Here is a 24,771-nt window from a genome sequence, read left to right as displayed (position 1 = left end):
GATCTAGAGATTTCCCTGCTTCAAATCTCAGGCTCCCACAGAAGAGGAGGGATCCATTATGTGGATTTGAGAATAATGTCATGCATAAACCTGACCCCATCTCATTGTCGTATCTATTTAAAAATTGTTCGAACTAACCAAAATCAATATTTGATATAACAATATTTTAGTAACTATTTTTTTAAAATTTAATTATGTTACCATTCTTCACAAAACAAATCCACTTTTTAGGGATGACAATTTGTACCATATCCGATGTATTTTCGAAAAAAATCTCGTAAGTCATAATCAATAGATAAAAAATCGCAAAATAAAAATGAATGCGGATACGAATATCTTAGTACCCACTCCGCTCTATATCGACACAATACATATCTTTATATTACGATTTATATTATTATATAAAAATATATGTCTATTAATTTTAAAAAATATATATCTTATTAAACAATAAAATAAAATATAGAAATATTGAAATTTATTTATATATTTTTACATAAGGAATACTATGTAACCGAAAAAAGTTAAAAACCAATTTCCATTATATACGCTTATATACGGATAAATAACAAATCTTTTAAATATTTTTTATAAAAAAGTAACAAATCTTTTAAATATTTTTTATAAAAAAGTAACAAATCTGTTTGATTCAAAATCAAATTAAATCTATAAACAAAGAAGAAAAAAAAAAACAATAAATAAGGGTTATTTGCTGGAGTCCAGCCCTAGTTGCAATATAAATACTGTCAAGCTCTTCACTAGTTTATACTTTCAAAGGTTAGGGTTTTAACGTTAGAAAAAAAAGTGAAGAAGAAGATCAAAATTCAATCATATGGCATCAACAAAGAAGATCAATCTCAAGAGTCGTGATGGTGATATTTTTGAAGTGGACGAAGCAGTAGCGTTGGAATCACAAATGATCAAGCATATGATCGAGGATGATTGCGCTGATGAAACCGGAATCCCTCTTCCAAATGTGACCAGCAAGATTCTGGCAACGGTGATTGAGTACTGCAAGAAGCATGTTGAGGCTAAGAATTCTGAAGAAAATTCTGAAGAAAAACCTGCTAATGATAATGGTCTCAAGGCTTGGGATGCTGAGTTCGTCAAGGTTGATCAAGTCACACTGTTTGAACTCATATTGGCTGCAAACTATTTGGACATCAAGAGTCTGTTAGATCTTACATGCCAGGCTACTGCGGACATGATGGTCGATAAGAGTATTGAGGAGATCCGCAAGATGTTTAATATTGTGAATGACTTTACGGAAGAGGAAGAGGAAGCAGTTCGCCGCGAAAATCAATGGGCTTTTGAATGATTACATATTTACTTTGAAAGATTTTATTAGACATAGAGTGATAACTGATAAGCTTTTGATATATATGCTTAGTACTTGTTTTTCTTTCAGAATTATATTTATATATCTCAGCCTGATTTAATGTTTCTCTGATATTTATATCGAAGCTGTGTTGATTGTTTTGTGCATTGGTTCTGTTTGGAATTAATATCGAATAGTTTGTGTATTTTTTCAGATTCTATCATTTTTCTCTTTCACATATGTAGATGTGATTTGTGTATATTTTCATATAGTTGTATTGTATCATTCGCTGTGTAGTTTGTGTATGTTGTTATGATTGAATGATTCAATTTCAATGTAGAGATCGAAAGAATGTAGGGCTATTATGATTCAGAATTGAATCTTAGTAGCTCCGATCTCTACAATCAGACCTATGCAATTTCAAAAAGGTTCAAAATAGTAATAAAAGAAGGTGAATGATTAAGAATAAATAAGCTCAATCAGACCTATATACATTAACATCTGAATAAATAATAAGGTTTCAAAATAGTCTTTATTACACCAATCGTTAGTTGGTCCAGTGGTGATTGGCGTTGGACTTGGTAGGGAGAACCGCGGTTCGATCCCCCGCAACTGCGATCGGAAGGGGGATGGAACCACTTGATGCCAGAACTCGCCCCCGAACCGGACTAAACCGGTGGTATAAAGCCAAAAAAAAAAAAAAATAGTCTTTATTACGATTCCTGTAACTATATAGTACTAGTACCGAGTACCGACGATTTAACGTGCTACGCCATTTAGACGACATGGCATCTCCATAAGCTCGATCAATTGACTATATTAATTTTGTTAAATTTTTAACTAGTTTGTAAAATCCACTCAAAATTTGCCAATTCTAAAATCTATATTGCGATATCGGAAATTTCACAATTTTACCAAAAAATATGTGAAAAGTAAGATTTTTACCAGAAGTATCAAAATTTGCGGTATAATCCTTTAGAGTTTTATCGAGAATTTCAGAAATTCCAGTAGTTTTACTTGCATAGAATTTTAGAAATTCCAGTATTTATTCATAGCATAATACCGGAAATTTCACAATTTTTCGGTTGTTCAAAAAATTGGAATTTTATAATTTCCGATAGTTAAATTTTAAAAATTGTACCGAAAATTTCAGAATATTTGGTGATATGAAGGAAAATTTGAAATTGGCAGTAGTTCGTTGATTTGTTACGTTTTTTCATTTTACAATGAAGAACAGGGAAAAGGACGATACCATTGTAGGCATGACCAGAGATAGAGCTGTAGCCCGAGCTAGGGTTGCTGAGGCAGAGTCTTCCCAGCTACAGACTGGACGAGTAGCTGAGCATGTGCAGTTTTGCGCACCTTATAACACCTGATGCCGAAGTGTGAGATTAGACGAGCAGCTCAGAGAATTGTTAAGACTAAGAAAAGCACTTTATGGCCTGAAGCAAAGCGCCTCGAGAACTAGATAACAAATTCGATCATTATTTCATGGATCGAGGATTCAAGAGGAGCAAGAGTGAGCCTACATTATACATCAAGTCTCACGGTCAGTACACTCTGTTTCTCTCTCTATATGTGGATAATCTTATCTACACGGGAAACAATACTAAGATGATGATGGAGTTTAAAGAAGACATGATGAAGACCTTTGAGTTAAACGACATTGGTTTGATGAGTTACTTCCTCGGTATAAAGGTAAATCAGAGTAATGACATGATATTTGTAACGTCCCAATTTATTTAATTAATTAGTTATGATTGATTGTATAATGTTGTGTGATATTTAGTGTTTTGGTGCGTTTGGAGCCCCTTCGGTGTAGGGTGATAACCTTTAGAAAATTAGAGTTAGAAGTGTCGGGATGTGTGAGTAATTGTGTAGAGACATAAGGGTGAGAGGGTGTATTGTTACTATAATAATTTAATTAGAACTTAAATAGATTTTAAATAGATTGAAAAATATTAGTGATAATAGGATTAACTAATTATTTAAGTTTTAATTTATTATTTAATTAATTAGTTGGGAATAATAATAATAATAATAATAATATAATAAGGGAGTTAGAGGTTAGTGAGGTCATAATCGAACAGTATGTGAAGAGAGAAGGAAAAGAGGGAAGAACAAGGCTAGAGCTATTGATATGTATGTTTGGGGATTATGAATTGTTATGGTTGTTTGTGTTATATTCATGTTTGTGATTTTTCTATGTATGATTGAATCCCATTGATGATTGATATGTTTATGTTGGAATGTGATGATTATGTGTATTAACAAACCCGTCATTGCTGATTGCTTAATGCTTAAAGGAAAATTGGAGATTTGGGGTAGGTGAGATCTGGTTTTCGTATTTGAAAAATAGCAAAATTTTCCTCTATCGTAGTGGTAATCGGTTACCACAATGGGTGTAGTCGATTACAAGTGCGAAACCTTCAAAAACTTTAGAAATTTCGAAGGCGTAACCGATTACGAGTATGTGCGTAATCGAGTACGCAATGTTAAATTTGAAACTCTGGGTTCTGGAAAACAGGCATTATCGATTACACCCTTGTGCATAACCGATTACGATTTCGAAAATTGAGAAATCTGGGCAAGTTGTGAGTGTGTAACCGGTTACCATATGAGTCGTTACCGATTACACCTCTGTAGGAATAGTATTTATGAAACTTTGAAAATATGTATCTTGAGTTTTGGGTGTCATTTTGACGCGCTGTTTGAATCTGTGGAAAGCTGAGATAATGTTCTTTCATGTAAAAATGGTTCCATGCTTCTGGAACTAAGTTTGACATGGTGAAATTACTTTACGTACTGTTAAATAATAGGTCCACTGGGCCTTAGGGACTATTATTCTTGGGCTTAAGCATGTTAGGTCAGGCCCAATACAGACACATATATATTCCTATGTAACTCTTGTGTGACTAAGATACAGAAGCGGGAATTTCTTTCCATTTGATTTTTCTTGTTCCTCTCTGCATTTCTGCATTTCATCACCAACAAGATGAATCACATTCATCTTGTAATATGGTATCAGTGACCAAATCAACATTCTACTTTCATCTGTTTCTTTCGCTTCCGCTACACACACTCTGCATAACATTCATCCCTTTCTTCCCCACTCTCTCTTCAACCTCCATCCATGGCATCGGATCAAGATTCAGATCATGATTCCGAAATCCACAAATCACCAAAACACAAACCCACCGATCCAACCCTAAATCCACAAAACCCCTATTACCTCCATCCTGGAGAAAATCCCGGTGCTACGATCGTTTCCCCTCCGCTTGACGAGAACAATTACCACAGTTGGAGCAAATCGATGCGTCGAGCGCTCACATCCAAGAACAAACTCTCCTTCATCAATGGCAGAATCAAGAAGCCCCTTCCCACCGATGACAGCTATGAACTTTGGGAACGCGCCAATAGCATGGTGCTCTCTTGGATCAATCTGACATTATCACCTCACATCGCTCAGAGCACAATATGCTTCGATTCCGCTTTTGATCTCTGGGAAGACCTCCGTGAAAGATTCACCAAAGGTAACCACTTTCGCTTCTCCGATCTCCTCCGTGAAATTCACTCTATTCAACAAGGTGATCGAACACTATCTGCATACTTTACTACACTAAAAACTCTATGGGATGAACTAGAGGATCTTAGGCCTATCCCTTCTTGCACCTGCTCTATTCCCTGTTCTTGTGACCTAGCCCGTGCTGTACGAAATTACAAACACCTGGAATATGTGACATGTTTCTTGAAGGGATTGAACGATAGCTATCATAATATCCGCACCCAAATCTTGCTCCTTGATCCTCTTCCTAGCATTAGCAAGATATACTCATTAATTGCCCAGCAACAAATAACTCCCATGACTACATCACCCACCATCCTTGCCGTCACCGGTTCCAACACCAAACCAAAACCTAAATCCAATTACAATGCCAAAATGGTGTGCACAAACTGCCAGAAAACCAATCACACCATAGACATATGTTACTTCAAACATGGCTTCCCTCCAGGATATAGAAATAACAACCCCAAGAACACTTCTGATAACAAAGCTGCTCAGAATCCAAACAAGGACATAGGCATCTCAAGAGAAGACTACAAACACCTGGTACAACTCCTACAGCAATCGCGCAAGGCTACACAACCATCCACAACAGACAAGCCTGACAACCCTGTCACTCCTCTTATTTCAGGTATGACACAAACAGGTAGTATCTTCACTAACCCTTCTCTATGGATATTAGATTCTGGCGCATCCCACCATGTATGTCCATTCATTCACTGTTTTTCCAATATAACACCCATATCCCATATTTCCATCACTATGCCTAATAATACTACTATATCTGCTCATTACTATGGTACCATCACTTTTGATAACTGCTTCATAATAGACAATGTATACTACATACCTGAATTTAGGTTTAGCCTTCTTTCAATTTCAAAATTGTGTAACAATTCCAGATACATCGTCTCCTTCTCACACAATTCTTGTATCATTCAGGATGTGTATACCAAGGAGAGGATTGGACCTGTGACACAAACACATAACCTGTACATCCTGCACAAAACACCTATCAACAATACTGCCTCTTTTTATGATTTACAACAGTCAAACATTTCCATCAATTCTACTGTCTCTAATAAAAACACTGCCTTATGGCACAATAGATTAGGTCACCCTTCTACTGATGTATTACATAACATGTCCCAACAATTTGAGGACATTTCCTATCATAAAAATTCTGCCTGTAATGCTTGCCATCTTTCTAAACAATGCAAACTTGCTTTTTCTTCAAGTAATTCTGTTTCTTCTAATTGCTTTGATCTAATACATATGGACATATGGGGTCCTATATCTATCCCTTCTTTAGATAATTTCACATATTTTCTTACCAATGTTGATGATCACTCTAGATATACATGGACTTTACTCATGCATTCTAAATCTGAAACCCGTGTTCTTATCAAACAATTTATTGCATATTGCCATACACATTTTAAATGCACCATAAAAACAATTAGAAGTGACAATGGGTCAGAATTCCTCATGCCTGCATACTATGCATCTTTAGGTATTCTCCACCAAAGGAGTTGTGTTGAGACACCTCAACAAAACTCCATTGTTGAGAGAAAACATAGACATTTGCTTCATATGACTCGTGCTCTCCTATTTCATGCCAATTTACCAAAGTGTTTTTGGTCTTATGCATTATGTCATTCCACTTATCTCATTAATAGGCTAACCACCCCTGTTTTACAAAACAAAACACCTTATAGCCTTCTTTTCCATACTCCTCCCACATTCAACAACCTAAAGACCTTTGGCTGCCTCACATATGCTAGCACTTTACAAAGACAAAGAGATAAGCTAGACCCTAGGGCCTCTAAATGCATTTTTTTAGGATATACTTTGGGCATCAAAGGCTACCTTTTGTTTGATCTACATTCTAGGAAAATTTTCAATTCTAGGAACTGTATATTCTATGAAACAATTTTCCCATACACACCATACAATTCCACTGACCAAAACCTCACTAACCAACAAATCAGTGAAACTGAAACAACTACCACCCCATTCCCTTTTGACTTCCCATCCAACTCCACTACTCCTAATAACCACCAAACCTATAATACTAATACTCCCCTCCTTACTGATTCAACTCATACCTCTCCTCCTCCCTTCATTCAGAATACCACTAATAATGACCAAACTGAACCATCTTCCCCCCAAAATCAGAATACTAATACTTCCCCTACTAATGACAACACCAACCCTGTTCCTGCTACTACATGAACTACACATACAATTCAAAACTCCAACTCTTCTCTACTGTGATAATGCTTCCGCAATTCACATTGCAAGTAACTCGTCTTTCCACGAACGGACGAAACACATCGAGATCGACTGCCACATTGTCCGCGAAAAGCTTCAGCAGCAACTCTTCCAATTACTTCCGGTATCTTCATCACAACAGCTCGCAGATTTATTTACAAAACCATTAGACACTTCTCTGTTTAAATCTAATATTTGTAAACTTGGGCTACATACAATATATCCTCAAGTTTATGGGGGGGTGTTAAACAATAGGTCCACTGGGCCTTAGGGACTATTATTCTTGGGCTTAAGCATGTTAGGTCAGGCCCAATACAGACACATATATATTCCTATGTAACTCTTGTGTGACTAAGATACAGAAGCGGGAATTTCTTTCCATTTGATTTTTCTTGTTCCTCTCTGCATTTCTGCATTTCATCACCAACAAGATGAATCACATTCATCTTGTAATACGTACTGAAGACTATATGTTGCAGTATAATACCGTTGTTTGAATTATACATAATATGCATTGTTGTAGCGTGTTGTGTTCTGAATATTATTGCGGAACTGTTATAGCAAGTATGTGATGCTGGTGGCCAGAATTGGCGGAATACAATTGCCAATGGTGAAAGGCATTGTATTCGTTGTTTTTGCATGTTTACTACGTGTCATGTATCATTGGTGTTTGGACGGTGGCCCGTAGTGGTGAGCCTCAATCCTATTGTGTGATTTGAGTGTGTTTTGGTGTGCTCCGTGCCTATGGTGAGGATCGGAGCGGTGAACCAGAGTATTCACAAAAATGGTTCCACATGCATTGAGTCTTTGGTATTGAGTCTATGCATTGCATAATTTTCGTTATTGTGGTTGCTGCATAATTGTGATTATGGCATGATGTGATTTTACATAATCAATGTGTGATTTGTGTGTTGACGATGATATGGAATTTGAATATGTGGAATGGGTGACTATGCATGAAATAATCCGTATTTACTTATCATTATGCATTCCTTTTGATTATTGCGATATCTCATCCATTCGGTTTGAATGTTATCTTTACGTGGGTAACACGCATATAATCCGCAATGAAGGTGGATTTTAGTTGAAGAGGGTGCTATTCTTTATTTGATTTCGTCAGTGTCGGTGTCTTCTCTGATATGTAACACTAGGGGTCAAACGTTTGTGTGTTATACTTATGTTGTTGGAAAACTATAATGTCTCTTTTGTTGCAATCTTTATAATTACTACATGGTTATGTTTCATTTTAAATTAAGTATTTGGAACCCTTCGTTGATGTTTTTGAGCTGCAGTAAATCAAAGTTTTACAGTTGTCATGATAAGTTATACTCCCTTTGTCCCAAAATATAAGAAAAAAAAGCATTTTTTTGACCCAAAATATAAGAGAGAAAAAAAATCATCTTTCATATTTTCAAGACAAAATTAATTGCATATTGCATTTGATTTACATTCTCTCTCATCTTTTCTTTAACCAACAGCCAATCAGATTTATTTTTACATCTTTCTAAGCACTTTATTTCATCAAACCCATAAGTTAAATGATTATGTTTATACTTTTTAAGTGTGTTTTTTTTGTTTTTTCTCTTATATTTTGGGACGAAGGAAGTATGTGTTACATATTACTATACCATGAGCAGGTTTGTATTTGTATGAATGTGACATTCTAGTTGGACGAAGCTTTTAAATTACTGTGATGTTTATTTAAATATTATTTAGAAAAAATTAGGGGGTTACAATATTCATCTCGCAAAAGAAATACATAGAAGACTTAAGAAACTTAAGATGTACGGTTGCAAACATGTTGATATTCCACTCATAACAAATGAGAAACAATAGAAGAATGATGGAACACCAAAATTTGATGCATTTGGATACAAAAATCTAATTGGAAGCCTCCCATATTCAACTGCCACACGGTCAGACATAATGTATGTTACAAATCTTCTATCGAAATTCATTCAAAATCCAAGTCAAATAACTTTTTGAGGTATCTACAAGGAACAAAAGAGTTCGGTATATGGTACACTACCAAAACCAACCCAAGATTGCTTGGCTACTATGACAGTGATTGGGCAGGTTCGAAAGATCACTACTACATTTTTGGCCTACGGCCACGCTAAAATTTTCCACAGCTCAGAAACTGTGGCAATATATATGATTTGGCCAGGGTTTTATAAGCGTAGACTAATGTTTGAAAACATTGAATCCAGACTGTGAAACTGTGGCCTTTCCTTCAACTACCCAAGGTTATTTAACTGCAGATATTTTAAGCCACAAAGTAAAACCCCGGCCTATAATTTTGACTTCAAACTGTGGCGCAAGCCCAAAAAATTATATCCCGCCAAATTTTCCCTCTTTTATTCAGTTTCCCTCTCTTGATTATTTTGTTTTCTATTTTTTTTAAGTTACAAAAAGAAAAAAAAATTTAAAACATAAAAACATATCTTATTTTGTTTTCTATTTTTTTTAAGATTAAAAAAAAACTAAAACATTAAAACATCAAACACTTTTCCCTCATTCATCAAACACGTTTCTGATTCAGTGACCTTTCTTCTTCCTCTCCTCTCGCGCACAGCTCAGTCTCGCCGTTTCTTCCTCGAAAATATCAAAATTCATCTCCGTTAATCAACTCTCTGCATTCCTAAACCCATAACCTTCTCCGTTTCTCCCTAAATCTTCTCTGCTTCTTTGCATTGTAAACCCTAAATCATTTTCCCTAAATCTTCTCGGTTTGACGAAGAAGTACAGATCCACGGAACTTCCTCGTCCCATTGTTGTCACTTTTCCACTCAATAACACCAATGTCTCAAAACTATCTCTAGCTTTTCCACTCTTCCCTCTTTCAGATTCCCTGTTTCAGATTCAAAGTCTCTGCCATGGTTTCCACCGTCACCACCACTAAAGTAGTCCCCGCCGTCTTTGTCGGCGGCGGAAGAGTTGGAAAGGCTTTACAAGACATTGGAGAAGGCCAAGACGTTCTTGTGAAACGTGGAGATTCAATTCCTCTTGATTTTGAAGGTCCTATTTTGGTTTGTAATATGAATAATGATCTTGTTTCTGTTCTTCAAACCACTCCTCTTTCCCGATGGAACGATATATTGCATCGTTTTCTTTCCAACTTAAATGCTGATTTTGTAACATAAATATCACAATTCTTTAGGCTTGTTTTGATAATTCATATAAGTGCTTATGAACTAACTATGGGTCTGTTTGGGTAAACAACTTACTTGAAACTTGCTTATCAAAATAAGCACTTATGAAATAACTTGCATAAGCTATTTTTCTAACAATAGATACAGTAAAGTATATCCAACTGTTTTTACTTTCATACAAGTTATAAGATGTTTTCAAGTTGTTCTCGTGAGCTCTTTTGATCAGTCATGCTAGTGATTATGTTAGTAGATAAGTTCAAATAAGTTAATCCAAACATGTCTTTAGATCCGTAAGTATTGTTATTGTTGATTGGTGTGGCAGATTTGGAGAGTCTCCTATTGATGGTAAGACTGATACCAATCCTGAAGGATTGACAGCTGCTTATGGCAAGTGGTCTTTGGATGTTTCTGAAAGATTAGTGGCTGTTTCTATTTATATTGATGCAAGTATGGTATGGTGTGAGAGTGCAGTTGGTTTTGTTGAATGGCATTTAGTTTGGGAACTGATTGAGTTGCATTTGTTTAGTCTTTGTTTCAAAAGCTGTTTTAGATTATTCTTTTTCCCTTTTTTAAGTTCATTGAGCAGGAGTTAATATTTGTAGGTGGGAAGATGGTCTTTACAAACGCATGGAATATGATTATGATGGAATTGTTAAAACTCATATCATCAAGTCTCCTTTTGTTCAGGTACTGTACATAGAATAAGCTTTTCATGTATGTGATTAAGTTCTAATTAATTCTATCATCCAAGATTCATCCAGATAATTATTTTGAAGATACCTTTTTCCTATAAACCATTGTATATTTGTTTATGATTCAAATTCCTCTTGGAGTCACGGAGGACAGACTCATTGGGTCAGTTGATGTTGAGGAATCTATGAAGACAGGCACGACTGTTTTCCAACCAGGCCTACTTGCTGAAACTCATAGAGGTGTTTTATATGTTGATGAAATTAATCTTTTGGACGAGGGTATCAGTAATTTGCTCCTTAATGTACTGACTGAAGGAGTAAATATTATTGAAAGAGAGGGAATCAACTTTAGGCACCCATGCAGGCCCCTTCTGATTGCTACCTATAATCCTGACGAGGGTTCTGTTTGGGAACATCTGCTAGACCGTATTGTAATTAATTTGAGGTAATGCTGTAATATACAATTTCCCCCTTCATAATTCTTTTTCATTTAGGTATACATAATGCAACAATCAATTTGCTATGAGCATAAAAGATATTGGTCCATCTCTGTTTCATGGGGTTATGTGGTTCAGATTTTAAGGGGAGTTCTGTCCCCTAGTTTTTGCAAACAAGCAAGATCTTCCGAATGCTATGAAAAGTAGAGTAGGAGTATGTATCTTTGTTTACAATACTTATTTTTTTGTTGACGTTGTCAACGTTCTAGGTATGCATTAACTATTTTCTTCATGTTTAATTATATTAAACTCATCTCAGAAGCCTCTGTATGACTAGCTTCTTTCTTAAAACTTCATATACCATTCTCTTCTACCTATTTATGCACCATTTTTTACAATCATATTGTTTTTTTCCTTGTTTCTTCCTTTAATTGTTGCTGAATGCCTATTTGCAGGTTACATAGCATATAACTTTGTCATGGGTGCTTACTCATATTGGGGCCCTAAAGCTGGTTATAGTATCTATAACATGGTAAGACTTTATTTCATGTGATGACCAAGTGTGTACATAATATTTTACCCTTCTTTCATTTATATATTGTTGCTTGCTTAAAATAAGTTTATTCCTGATATTTTAAGATAATTTGCTAATGAAACACAATGTTTTTTGGTATAAAATCATTTTACTAACTAGACTTTACTTTGTCAGACTAATGCAGATATGATATTTGGAGGGATTATAATTGTTTGTGGAATATTGGGCACTTTAGCAGGAGGCTTTGCTCATATTCAACTAGAAGGCCTTCTGAAAGATTACATGAAAGAAATTCTGTTGATGACATTAGTGACATTAGGGAAGAAAATTATCATATATGGAGTATGATTTATAATTAACCACTTCTAGGGATGATGATCTGTTTGTAGTGTTTATAGCAAGTCTTTGTCACTCAAGTTTTTATATTTATTTTTAGTTCAAGTTTATTAGATATATAATGTGGTTTATCAATCATATAGTGATGCTATTGTCATTGATGTGTAGACAGTAAAATAATTTGTATTCATAAAATTATAGTAATCAAATTTTAAATTCTTTAAAATTGGCACAAGTGATTGGTGTGTTGGATTAATATAAGCCACTAAATTTATTTACATTAAATTTATATTAAACCATGGCAAGATTAATGGTTTAGAATGCGTAAAATATAACCACAGTTTTAAATCTGTGGTCATAACCAAACCGTGGCTATACCTTGAACCAAAACTGAATGCTAAACGTTAAATTGAAACCGTGGCTTTACCATATGGCCACAGTTCTGTAATCATGGCAAATATAAACCGCGGCCTTAATCAAACTACCTAAAACGTGGCCTATAAAAGCCACGGTTGTCAAAAAAATGTGGTATATACCAAAAAACCGTGGACTATACTTTAGGCCACGACCGCATATCCCACAGTTGGATTTTCGTGGCCAAACCGTGGCCTCAGCGTTACACCACGGTTATTTTGCATATAGCCTCGGTTTCTTGGGCGTGGCAGAAGACCCTTTTTTGTAGTGGATGACATGGCGAACACTTTTGACCATACTTTCTCAATATGATGATTAGGAATTTCTCTTGGGCATCGAAGAAGCAAACTACGGTTGCACAATCCACTGCAGAAGCAGAGTACGTGGAAGTTGTTGAAGCAATGAGTCAAGCTATATGACTTTGTAGAATACTTGAAGACATGGGAGAAAAACAAGACGAGCTTACTAAAATCAACTGCAACAACAAATCAGCAATCACAATGGCAAAAAATCTAGTGCATCACAACAAAACAAAACACACAACAATCAAGTATCAGAGAAGCTGAAGCAACTAAAGAGATCAAACTTGACTACTGCAGGATAGAAGATCAAATTGTAAACATATTCAAGAAGGCATTGCCGAGACCAAGATTTTAAGAGCTACGTGCTACACTTGGAGTCATAGAAATTTGCATCAAGGAGGAGTGTTGAAATTGCTATAAATTTCTAAAATATTCTTAAATATAAAGTGTATAAAAATGGTAAAAGAGCCTAGAACTATAATTTGTATGGTAGAAGAACCTAAAACTATAAGTGTAAGGAAATGATAGAAAAACCTAGAACGATCATGATACTAATCTATCATGAAACATCTAGAAAGAACTAAAATAATGTATAAACATTCATCACTATCGAGAGGTTGGTGACTAAAGCCTATAAATAAAAAATCGGAACTTTGAAATTGACCATCCAAAAAATCAATGACATTATCTTTTTTCTAAATAATTTTCTAAAACTATCATTTACAAACTATCAATTAATCAACTTCCAACAACTTTGATAATAATAAATACAAACTCTACTATTTTTCTCTTAATAAATTTGTTTGTTAGTTTCTAACCAATAGTTTTTTGTTTGCTTGTTCCCAACTAGTAGATCAATTTAATCATTCAGGTGGAAGGATGATTTATGGAGGATTGGTGGCCGTTCTCTTCGGTGCTCACTTGTCATCGATTTTAGTATTGTCTACATTATAAATGGCATTGGGAATGCTAGGTTCAGCAACAAATCTCCTACAGTCATAAACACTAATAGGATGATAAAGGCTCCAATATCTTGTAGAGGCAAACACTCTAATCTTTGTGCTTCTTCTACCATGGATGACTTCATACTTCTCTAGTACAATTAGTTATGAAGATATGAGAGGGCATTGGCTAATCCTTATGCACCATGCATAAGTCTATCTAAGCCATTGGATCATGTTTTTAATCCAGTATTGAGTATTGAGTATTGAGTATTGAGTATTGACTATTGAGTGGTGAGTATTGAGTAATAACAATTGATGTTTAGAATTTGATCTAATGATCCAAGGGTCCATAATAATCTATGCACGGTGCATAAATTTTTATCTATGCACGGTAACTGCACCCATGTGAGAGATCATATATTAAATATAATTTGTATTTAATTCTATTTGAAAAATATGAATTTTTAAAACAAAATAATAAAATAGAATAATAATTAATTTTTCCACTTATAGTATGTAACAGAAAAAAAAGGTTAAAAATCAATATCCATTATTTACGCTTTATACGGATAACAAATCTTTTAAATATTTTTTATTAAAAAGTAACAAATCTTTTTGATTAAAAATCAAATCAAATCCATAAATTAAGCAACAAAAAAAACAATAAATTACACTTGTTGGCTACGCTGAGTCCAACCCTAGTTGCAATATAAATACTGTCAAGCTGTTCACTAGTTAATATCTTCCAAGGGTTAGGGTTTTTCAATAATATTCAACAATCAAAGTTCAATCATGGCATCAACAAAGAAGATCAATCTCAAAAGTCGTGATGGTGATATTTTTGAAGTGGACGAAGCAGTAGCGTTGGAATCACAAATGATCAAGCATATGATCGAGGATGATTGCGCTGATGAAACCGGAATCCCTCTCCCAAATGTGACCAGCAAGATTCTGGCAACGGTGATTGAGTACTGCAAGAAGCATGTTGAGGCTAAGAATTCTGAAGAAAATTCTGAAGAAAAACCTGCTAATGATAATGGTCTCAAGGCTTGGGATGCAGAATTCGTCAAGGTTGATCAAGTCACACTGTTTGAACTCATATTGGCTGCAAACTATTTGGACATCAAGAGTCTGTTAGATCTTACATGCCAGGCTACTGCGGACATGATGGTCGGTAAGAGTATTGAGGAGATCCGCAAGATGTTTAATATTGAGAATGACTTCACAAAAGAGGAAGAGGAAGCAGTTCGCCGCGAAAATCAATGGGCTTTTGAATGATTACATATTTTCTTTGAAGATTTTATTAGATATAGAGTGATAAGCTTTCATATATATATATATATATATATATATATATATATATATATATATATATATATATATATATATATATATATATATATATAGGGGACGACTCAAGTGAGAACACTTAGTTATTATGAGAAATGAGAACAATGAATCACGACCATTAAATTTTGATTTTGTTGATTTTAATGGTCTGGATTGGTTTCTCTTTCAATGTTGATTTAAAATAAATATTAAGGATCCTAGAAAGAGAAACCAATCCAGACCATTAAAATCAACAAAATCAAAATTTAATGGTCGTGATTCATTGCTCTCATTTCTCATAATAACCAAGTGTTCTCACTTGAGTCGTCCCATATATATATATATATATATATATATATATATATATATATATATATATATATATATATATATATATATATATATATATATATGCTTAGTACTTGTTTTTCTTTCAGAATTATATTTATATATTTGATGTTTCTCTGATATTTATATAGAAGCTGTGTTGATTGTTTTGTGCATTGGTTCTGTTTGGAATTAATATTGAATAGTTTGTGTATTTTTTCAGATTCTATCATTTTTCTGTTTCACATATGTAGATGTGGTTTGTGTATATAGTTGTATTGTATCATTCTTCTTTTTCGCATATTGTGTATATTGTTATCATTGAATGATTCAAGTTCAATGTAGAGACCGAAAGAATGTAGGGCTATTATGATTCCGAATTGAATCATCATAGTACGAATCTTAGTAGCTCTGATCTCTACAATCAGACCTATGCAATTTAAAAAAGATTCAAAATAGTAATAAAAGAAGGTGAATGTTTACAAATAAATAAGCTCAATCAGACCTAAATACATTAACATCTGAATAAATAATAAGGTATCAAAAGAGTCTTTATTACGGCTCGTGTAACTATATAGTACTAGTACCGACGATTTAACGTGCTACGCCATTTAGACATGGCATCTCCATAATCTCAATCAATTGACTATGTTAATTTTGTTAAATTTTTTAACTCGTTTTCAAAATCCACTCAAAATTTGCAAATTCTAAAATCTATATAGCGATATCGGAAATTTCACACTTTTACCGAAAATTATGTGAAAAGTAAGATTTTTACCAGAAATTTCAAAATTTGCGGTGCAATCCTTTAGATTTTTATCGAGAATTTCAGAAATTTCAGTATTTTTACTTGCATATTTACCGAGATTTCAGAAATTCCAGTATTTATTCGTAGCATGATACCAGAAATTTAACAATTTTCGGTAGTTCAAAAAATTGGAATTTTATAATTTCCGATAGTTAAATTTTGAAATTTGTACCAGAAATTTCAGAATATCTGGTGATGTGAAAGAAAATTTAAAATTGGCAGTAGTTCACTGATTTGTTACGTTTTTTCATTTTACAATGAAGACCAGGGGACAGGACGATACCATTGCAGGCATGACCACATATAGAGCTGCAGCGCGAGCTAGAGTTGATGAGGCAGAGTCTTCCCAGCTACGGACTGGACGAGTAGTTCCCACCGATTCTCATCGGAAACGATTAGCTGAGCATGTGTAGTTTCCCGCACCTAATAGCACCTAACGCCGAAGTGTGAGATTAGACGAGCAGCTCAGAGAATTGTTAAGACTAAGAAAACACTCTATGGCCTGAAGCAAGCGCCTCAAGCACTAGATAACAAAGTCAATCATTATTTCATGGATCGAGGATTTAGGAGGAGCAAGAGTGAGCCTACATTATACATCAAGTCTCACGTTCAATACACTCTCTTACTCGGTATAAAGGTAAGTCAGATCAATGACATGATATTTGTAACGCTCCAATTTATTTATTTAATTAATTAATTATAATTGATTGTGTGATGTTGTGTGCTATTTAGTGTTTTGGTGCGTTTGGGACCCCTTCGATGTAGGGTGATAACCTTTAGAAAATTAGAGTTAGAAGTGTTAGGGTGTGTGAGTAATTGTGTAGAGACATAAGGGTGAGAGGGTGTATTGTTACTATAATAATTTAAATAGAATTTAAATAGATTGAATAATATTAGTGATAATAGGATTAACTAATTATTTAAATTTAAATTTTATTATTTGATTAATTAGTTGGGAAATATAATAATAATAATATAATAAGGGGTTAGAGGTTAGTGAGGTCATAATCGAACAATATGTGAAAAGAGAAGGAAAAGAGGGAAGAGCAAGGCTAGAGCTTGAGGAAGAATATCCATTGTTAGAGGTCAGAAGCTTTGCTAGGAATTTGAAGGTAAGGGTGAGGTTTCAAGCTTCTAAAGGGTTGTATAATGATATGTATGTTTGGGGATTATGAATTTTTATGGTTTTTTGTGTTCTATTAATGTTTGTGATTTTTCTATGTATGATTGAATCTCATTGATGATTGATATGTTTGTGTTGGAATGTGATGATTATGTGTGTTAACAAACCCGTCATTGCTGATTGCTCAATGCTTTAAGGAAAATTGGAGATTTGGGGTAGGTGAGAACTGGTTTTCGTATTTGAAAAAAAGAAGAATTTTCCTCTATCTTAGTGGTAATCGGTTACCACAATGGACGTAATCGATTACAACCGCGAAACCTTCAAAAACTTTAGAAATTTCGAAGGCGTAACCGATTACGAGTATGTGCGTAATCCAGTACGCAATATAAAAATTAAAACTCTAGGTTCCAGAAAACAAACATTATCGATTACACCCCTGTGTATAATCGATTACGATTTTGAAAATTGAGAAATCTGGGCAAGTTGTGAGTGTGTAACCGGATACCGCATGAGGTGTTACCGATTACACCTCTGTAGGAATAGTATTTATGAAAATTAGAAAATCCGTATCTTCAGTTTTGGGAATCATTTTGACGCGCTGTTTGAATATGTGGAAAGCTGAGATAATGTTCTTTCATGTAAAAATGGTTCCATGTTTCTGGAACTAAGTTTGACATGGTGAAATGACTTTATTTATTGAAAACTATATGTTGCGGTATAATACTGTTGTTTGAATTATACCTAATATGCATTATTGTAGCGTGCTGTGTTGTGAATATTATTGCGGAACTGTTATAGCAAGTATGTGATGCTGGTGGCCCGAATTGGCGGATTACGATTGCCAATGGTGAAAGGCATTGTATTTGTTGTTGTTGCATGTTTACTATGTGTCATGTATCATTGGTGTTTGGACGGCGGTCCGTAGTGGTGAGCCTCAATCCTATTGTGTGATTTGAGTGTGTTTTGGTGTGCTCCGTGCCTATGGTGAGGATCGGAGCAGTGAACCAGAGTGTTCACAAAAATGGTGCCACATGCATTGAGTCTTTGGTATTGAGTGTATGCATTGCATATTTGTCGTTATTGTGGTTGCTGCATAATTGTGATTATGGCATGATGTGATTTTACATAATGTGTGATTTGTGTGTTGACGATGATATGGAAGTTGAATATGTGGAATGGGTGACTATGCATGAAATAGTCCGTATTTACTTATCATTATGCATTCCTTTTGATTATTGCGATATCTCATCCATTCTGTTTGAATGTTGCCTTTACGTGGGTAACACACATGTAATCTGCAATGAAGGTGGATGTTAGTTGAAGAGGATGCTCTTCTTTATTTGATTTCGTCAGTGTCGGTGTCTGCTCTGATATGTAACACTAGGGGTCAAACGTTTGTGTGTTATACTTACGTTGTTGGAGAACTATAATGTCTCTTTTGTTGCATTCTTTATAATTACTACATGGTTATGTTTCATTTTTAATTAAGCATTTGGAACCCTTTGTTGATGTTTTTGCGCTGTAGTAAATCGAAGTTTTACAGTTGTCATTAATTAGTATGATAAGTTATACTCCCTCCGTTCCAAAATATAAAAAAAAAAGCATTTTTCTTGTCCCAAAATATAAGAGAAAAAAACTATCTTTCATATTTTTAAGACAAAATTAAATGCATATTGCATTTGGTTTACATTCTCTCTCATCTTTTCTATAACCAACAACCAATCAGATTTATTTTTACATCTTTCTAAGCACTTTATTTCATTAAACCCACAAGTTAAATGATTATGTTTATACTTTTTTTAATAAGTGTGTTTTTTTTGTTTTTTCTCTTATATTTTGTGACGGAGGGAGTATGTGTTACATATTACTATACCATGAGCAAGTTTGTGGTTGTATGAATGTGACATTCTAGTTGGATGAAGTTTTTAAATTACTGTGATGTTTATTTAAATATTATTTAGAAAAAATTAGGGTGTTACAATATTCATCTTGCAAAAGAAATACATAGAAGACTTAAGAAATTTAAGATGTACGGTTGCAAACATGTTGATATTCCACTCATAACAATGGAGAAACAATAGAAGAACGATGGAACACCAAAACTTGATGCATCTGGATACAAAAGTCTAATTGGAAGCCTCCCATATTCAACAGCTACACGGTCAGACATAATGTATGTTACACGTCTTCTATCGAAATTCATTCAAAATCCAAGTCAAATATACTTTTTGAGGTATCTACAATGAACAAAAGAGTTCGGTATATGGTACACTACCAAAACCAACCCAATATTACTTGGCTACTATGACAGTGATTGGGCAGGTTTGAAATATGACATGACGAAATATGACATGACGAGCACTTTTGACTATCCTTTCTCAATATGATTTGGAATTTCTCTTGGGCATCGAAGAAGCAAACTACGGTTGCACAATCCACTGCAGAAGCAGAGTACATGGAAGTTGTTGAAGCAACGAGTCAAGCTATATGACTTTGTAGAATACTTGAAGATATGGGAGAAAAACAAGATGAGTTTACTAAAATCAACTGCAACAACAAATCAGCAATCACAATGGCGAAAAATCTAGTGCATCACAACAAAACAAAACAATCAAGTATCAGAGAAGCTGAAGCAACTAAAGAGATCAAACTTGACTACTGCAGAATTGAAGATCAAATTGTAAACATATTCACGAAGGCGTTGCCGAGACCAAGACAATAAGAGCTACGTGCCACACTTGGAGTCACAAAAATTTGCATCAAGGAGGAGTGTTGAAATTGCTATAAATTTCTAAAATATTCTTAAATATAAAGTGTATAAAAATGGTAAAAGAGCCTAGAACTATACTTTGTATGGTAGAAGAACCTAAAACTATAAGTGTAAGGAATGATAGAAGAACCTAGAACAATCATGATACTAATCTATCATGAAACATCTAGAAAGAACTAAAAAATGTATAAACATTCATCACTATCGAGAGGTTGGTGACTCAAACATATAAATAGGAAATCGAAATTTTGAAATTGACCATCCAAAAAATCAATGACATTGTCTTCTTTCTAAACAATTTTCTAAAACTATCCTTTACAAACTATCAATTAATCAACTACCAACAACTTGATGATAATAAATACAAACTTTATTATTTTTCTCTTAATAAATTTGTTTGTTTGTTTCTAGCCAATAGTTTTTTGTTTGTTTGTTCCCAACTAGTAGATCAATTTATCTCAAAGTGAATTTATCTAAGAGTAGACTTTTTGGAGTTAATCTTGAGCCAGAGTTTATCCAAGCGGCGTCCTCTTTTCTTTGTTGTGACATTGGTTCTTCTTCTTTCGTGTTCCTTGGTATTCCGGTGGGGGTTAATCCGAGGAGATGTGCGGTTTGGAGACCAATTACGTCCAAACTCAAAAGAAGACTTGGAGGGTGGCACCACAAACATCTTTCTATAGGAGGGAGGGTGGTTTTATTGAACTCTATCTTGTCGAGCATCCCCATTTTTTTGTTCTCTTTTTACAAGGCTCCGACATCTATTATTAAAGAGTTAATGGCTATTCAACGTTCTTTTCTTTGGGGGAGTTGTGAGGAGAAGAAAAAGATTAATTGGATTTGTTGGGAGAAGGTGTGTAGACCAAAAATAGAAGGAGGGCTTGGAGTGAAACATTGTGGGAGATTTAATTTGGCCCTTTTGAGCAAGTGGAAATGGCGGATCTTGAACGGTGAAAGTTCTTTATGGACTAACTTTATTTTTTGTAGGTATGGAGATATTAAAAGAGCTATGCTAAGAGAACCTCTCTTCAATTCTAGGAGTAAGGTTTCTCTTTGGTGGAGGGATCTTTGTGCCGTTGGAGAACTTTCCTCGAACAACACAACGAATTGGTTCAAAAATTCAATCTCTTGCAAGCTTGGATCGGGTAATTTTTTTGAATTTTGACTTGATCTTTGGTTGGGAAATACTCCTTTTTGCACTCTTTTTCCGGAGCTTTTTCTTTTGGTGGATGACATCCATTGTAAAGTGGCGGACTTAGGCGAATGGAATGATGATGTGTGGGAATGGAATCCTCTTTTTTCGGGCGTTCGGCTTGGCGGGGCAGCCGCAGATCAATTGGAGTCACTACGCCAAATTTAAGCTGTAGCAGCGCAGCTACTAAAGCACTTTTAGCAAAAGCGCTCTCGTAGGGCTCGCTAAAAACAAAATTAATAAACAAGGAAAAATGATGCAAAAAAAGCGCTCTGGTAGGGGGAGTTATGAGAGCGCTTTTAAAAAGCGCTCTGGTAGGGGGGGGGGGGGTATGAGAGCGCTTTTAAAAAGCGCTCTGGTAGGGGGGTTATGAAAGCGCTTTTAAAAGCGCTCTTATAGGGTGGGTGCTACGAAAGCGCTTTTGGGATAAAAGCGCTCTGGTAGGGGGTGTTATTAAAGCGCTTTTGAAAAGCGCTCTGGTAGCCCATTTAAAAAATTATATATTTTACAAACACACGCGTTTTGTTTCAGATCTTTCTTCTTCCTTCGTTGCTCCGCCGTCCTCTCTCCGAAACCCTAGCAACCTCCGCCGTTCTTCTTCCTTTCAGATCCAAAACACACGAGTTTATGGTGAGTTGAGGTTCGTGTTGTTGCTGAGTTCGGTTTCGATTCTGAATCTACAAACCAAAACCGGGTGAGACCTTTCTGAGTTTATTTCTTATTCTCTCTTCCTCTCTCAAATTTCTGAAGGGTTTGTTTGATTAGGAAAGTGATGAACAAATGTTTGGGTTTGATGAATGTTTGTCTGGTTATGTTTGATGATGATTTGTGAATGGTTTTGTTTCTGATGAATGGTTTGCGTGTATGAGAAAGATGAACAATTAGGGTTTTGGTTAGTGTTTGCGGCTGTGTATTGTGATTGTTGTTGGATGAATATGAACAATGTATTTACAGTTTCTGGAGAGGTTTTTCGAAGATGATGAACAGAATTTTTTTTAGGGTTTTTGGTTGTTGGCTCTACGGCTGATTTTTTTTAGGGTTTTTGGTTGTTGGCTCAATTGACTTGTTCTTTTATCAAAAACTATTTTTATGTGCATGTGGTTGTTAATTGATTTCTTATAAATTGGTTTCTGTTCTGGTATAGCACTATTTTTATTAACTATTTTGTCTTTTATTCGGAGATGAGGAAATTTTTGGTTGATAGAGAAAATATTGAGAATGTGAATGTTGTGTAAATAATCACGTTTTTCTATTGTAGGTTGAGCTTCAAACAGTGGATGGACTGGTAAAGGATAGAACACAATGTGCCCCTGCCGATTATGTTCCACAGAATATGAATCAAGTAATGTACCCCGAAGTCTTCTGTGGCAGGATCGTTCGGGGTACAGTTATTTGATTCATATTCTGTGACACAATACAACATAGCTCAGGTGACTACTGGTTCTCCACTAAAGCATCAATACAACATAGCTCCAGATAATACAGGAAGCGTACATTGGTTGCATAAGAACTCGGAAGTTGTTTCCCATTTAGTTGTTTTGGTTTAAAAATATGTGAATTGGTTTAGTTGTTTTGGTTTAGAAATATGTATATATGTATTTTGATTTACATTAATGGTATATAATATAATACTTTTTTTGTATATAATCAATATCGATTATAATGGTATATATCGATTTGAAATGATAAATTATAGGTTCATGAAAAAATACTGCCAAAAAATAGTAAATTACAGGTTCTAAAATATTGCTGCCAAAAGTGCAGGTTTAGAAATAATAAAAAGCATAAAAAAAAAAAAACGCAACATACGAAAGCGCTTTTGAAAAAAGCGCTCTTATAGGGGTGCCTACCAGAGCGCTTTTTCCTGAAAAGCGCTCTTAAAGGAGGGCCTACAAGAGCGCTTTTTCCAGAAAAGCGCTCTTATAGGGGGGGCCTACCAGAGCGCTTTTAAAAGCGCTTTCGTAGCCTATGCCAGCGCTGGCTTTGGCAGCGCTTTAAAGCGCTGTTAAAGGCCAAAAAAAGCGCTTTTAAAAGCCTTGCGCGTTGTAGTGAGTATCTATTTAATCTTCTTCATTCGGTTTCCCCCCGTGGTGATGACATTGATAGTTTTGTTTGGTGGCGGGATGTTTCCGGTTTTTCGGTAAGTAATGCTTATAAGGCGTTATGTTTGAATCTACTTTCGGAGCCTATTTTGAATTCTTCTACATCTTTGGCTTTTTCTCTTTTATGGAAAACAAAAGTTCCGAGTAAGATTCATCTTTTTGGTTGGAGGTTAATTTGGAATAGGCTTCCAACGAAGATGGAGTTATTTAAGCACGATGTGCTTGGTTCCATCGGTTTGACGCTTTGTCCGTTGTGTGGTGATGCTTTTGAGGATTTAGATCATCTCTTTTTTGGTTGTAGAATTTCTTCCTTGTGGTGGGATCGGTTAAGTTCTTGGCTCCGGTTGTCTAATGATACCTCTTGTACTACTATTGTTGACCACTTGCTTTGGCTAGATGTCTCTTGCAAAGCGGCACTCTCATTGGATTTGGGATGGTTCTTTGGGTTGGTTTTTTGTTGGGTAATGTGAAAATGTAGGAATGATATAATTTTTAATAATCTTTCGTTGTCGTCTTTTGATGTTTTGGGTAGGATCAAATTGCTCTCGTGGATTGGTTGTTAGTTTTTCATAAAGGGCCTGTTAATGGCTCTTGGGTGGATTGGTGCAATGATCCTAGGCTAGTTTTTTGTTGATGGTTTGAAGGGTTTTGTTCCCTTTTCTTGTTGTGTTGTTTTGTTGTATGTTTGGGTTGTAGCACCCCTAGTGCTCTTAATTGATTCCCTATTTTGCTTAAAAAAAATCATTCAGGTGGAAGTATGATTTATGGAGGATTGGTGGCAGTTCTCTTCAGTGCTCACTTGTCATCGATTTTAGTATTGTCTACATTATAAATGGCATTTTGAATGACATTTGGAATGCTAGGATCAACAACAAATCTCCTACAGTCATAAACACTAATAGGAGGATAAAGGCTCCAATATCTTGTAGAGGCAAACACTCAAATCTTTGTGCTTCTTCTACCATGGTTGACTTCATACTTCTCTAGTACAATTAGTTATGAAGATATGAGAGATGATATATTAAATATAATTTGTATTTAATTCTATTCGAAAAATATGAATTTTTTAAACAAAATAATAAAATAGAATAATTATTAATTTTTCCACTTATAGTTTGTAACAGAAAAAAAAGGGTTAAAAATCAATATCCATT

General features: G+C 34.9%; 2 protein-coding genes across 3 annotated transcripts; both read left to right on the top strand.

Annotated features, from left to right (window-relative positions):
* The first annotated feature begins 832 nt into the window (after positions 1 to 832).
* Positions 833 to 1,318, top strand: LOC131606321 (SKP1-like protein 1A). Its single transcript, XM_058878569.1, has one exon. The coding sequence runs from the start codon at positions 833 to 835 to the stop codon at positions 1,316 to 1,318; it is 486 nt and encodes a 161-aa protein (XP_058734552.1).
* An 8,330-nt stretch (positions 1,319 to 9,648) lies between these two features.
* Positions 9,649 to 15,247, top strand: LOC131601366 (SKP1-like protein 1A). 2 transcript variants are annotated; one of them, XM_058873162.1, is made up of 2 exons: positions 9,649 to 10,060; positions 14,777 to 15,247. In XM_058873162.1, exons 1-2 carry the CDS (start codon positions 10,034 to 10,036, stop codon positions 15,245 to 15,247), a joined length of 498 nt encoding a protein of 165 aa, XP_058729145.1. In that variant the 5' UTR covers positions 9,649 to 10,033. The 2 variants fall into 2 exon arrangements, with proteins under 2 accessions (XP_058729145.1, XP_058729146.1); XM_058873163.1 differs by lacking the exon at positions 9,649 to 10,060 and having other exon boundaries at positions 14,759 to 15,247.
* The last annotated feature ends 9,524 nt before the right edge of the window (positions 15,248 to 24,771 follow it).

Source organism: Vicia villosa, linkage group LG5 (assembly GCF_029867415.1).
Source record: "Vicia villosa cultivar HV-30 ecotype Madison, WI linkage group LG5, Vvil1.0, whole genome shotgun sequence".
In the NCBI taxonomy this organism is placed as follows: Eukaryota; Viridiplantae; Streptophyta; class Magnoliopsida; order Fabales; family Fabaceae; genus Vicia; species Vicia villosa.
Note: the sequence above shows the minus strand (reverse complement) of the source record. Positions and strands in the feature narration are given on the sequence as shown.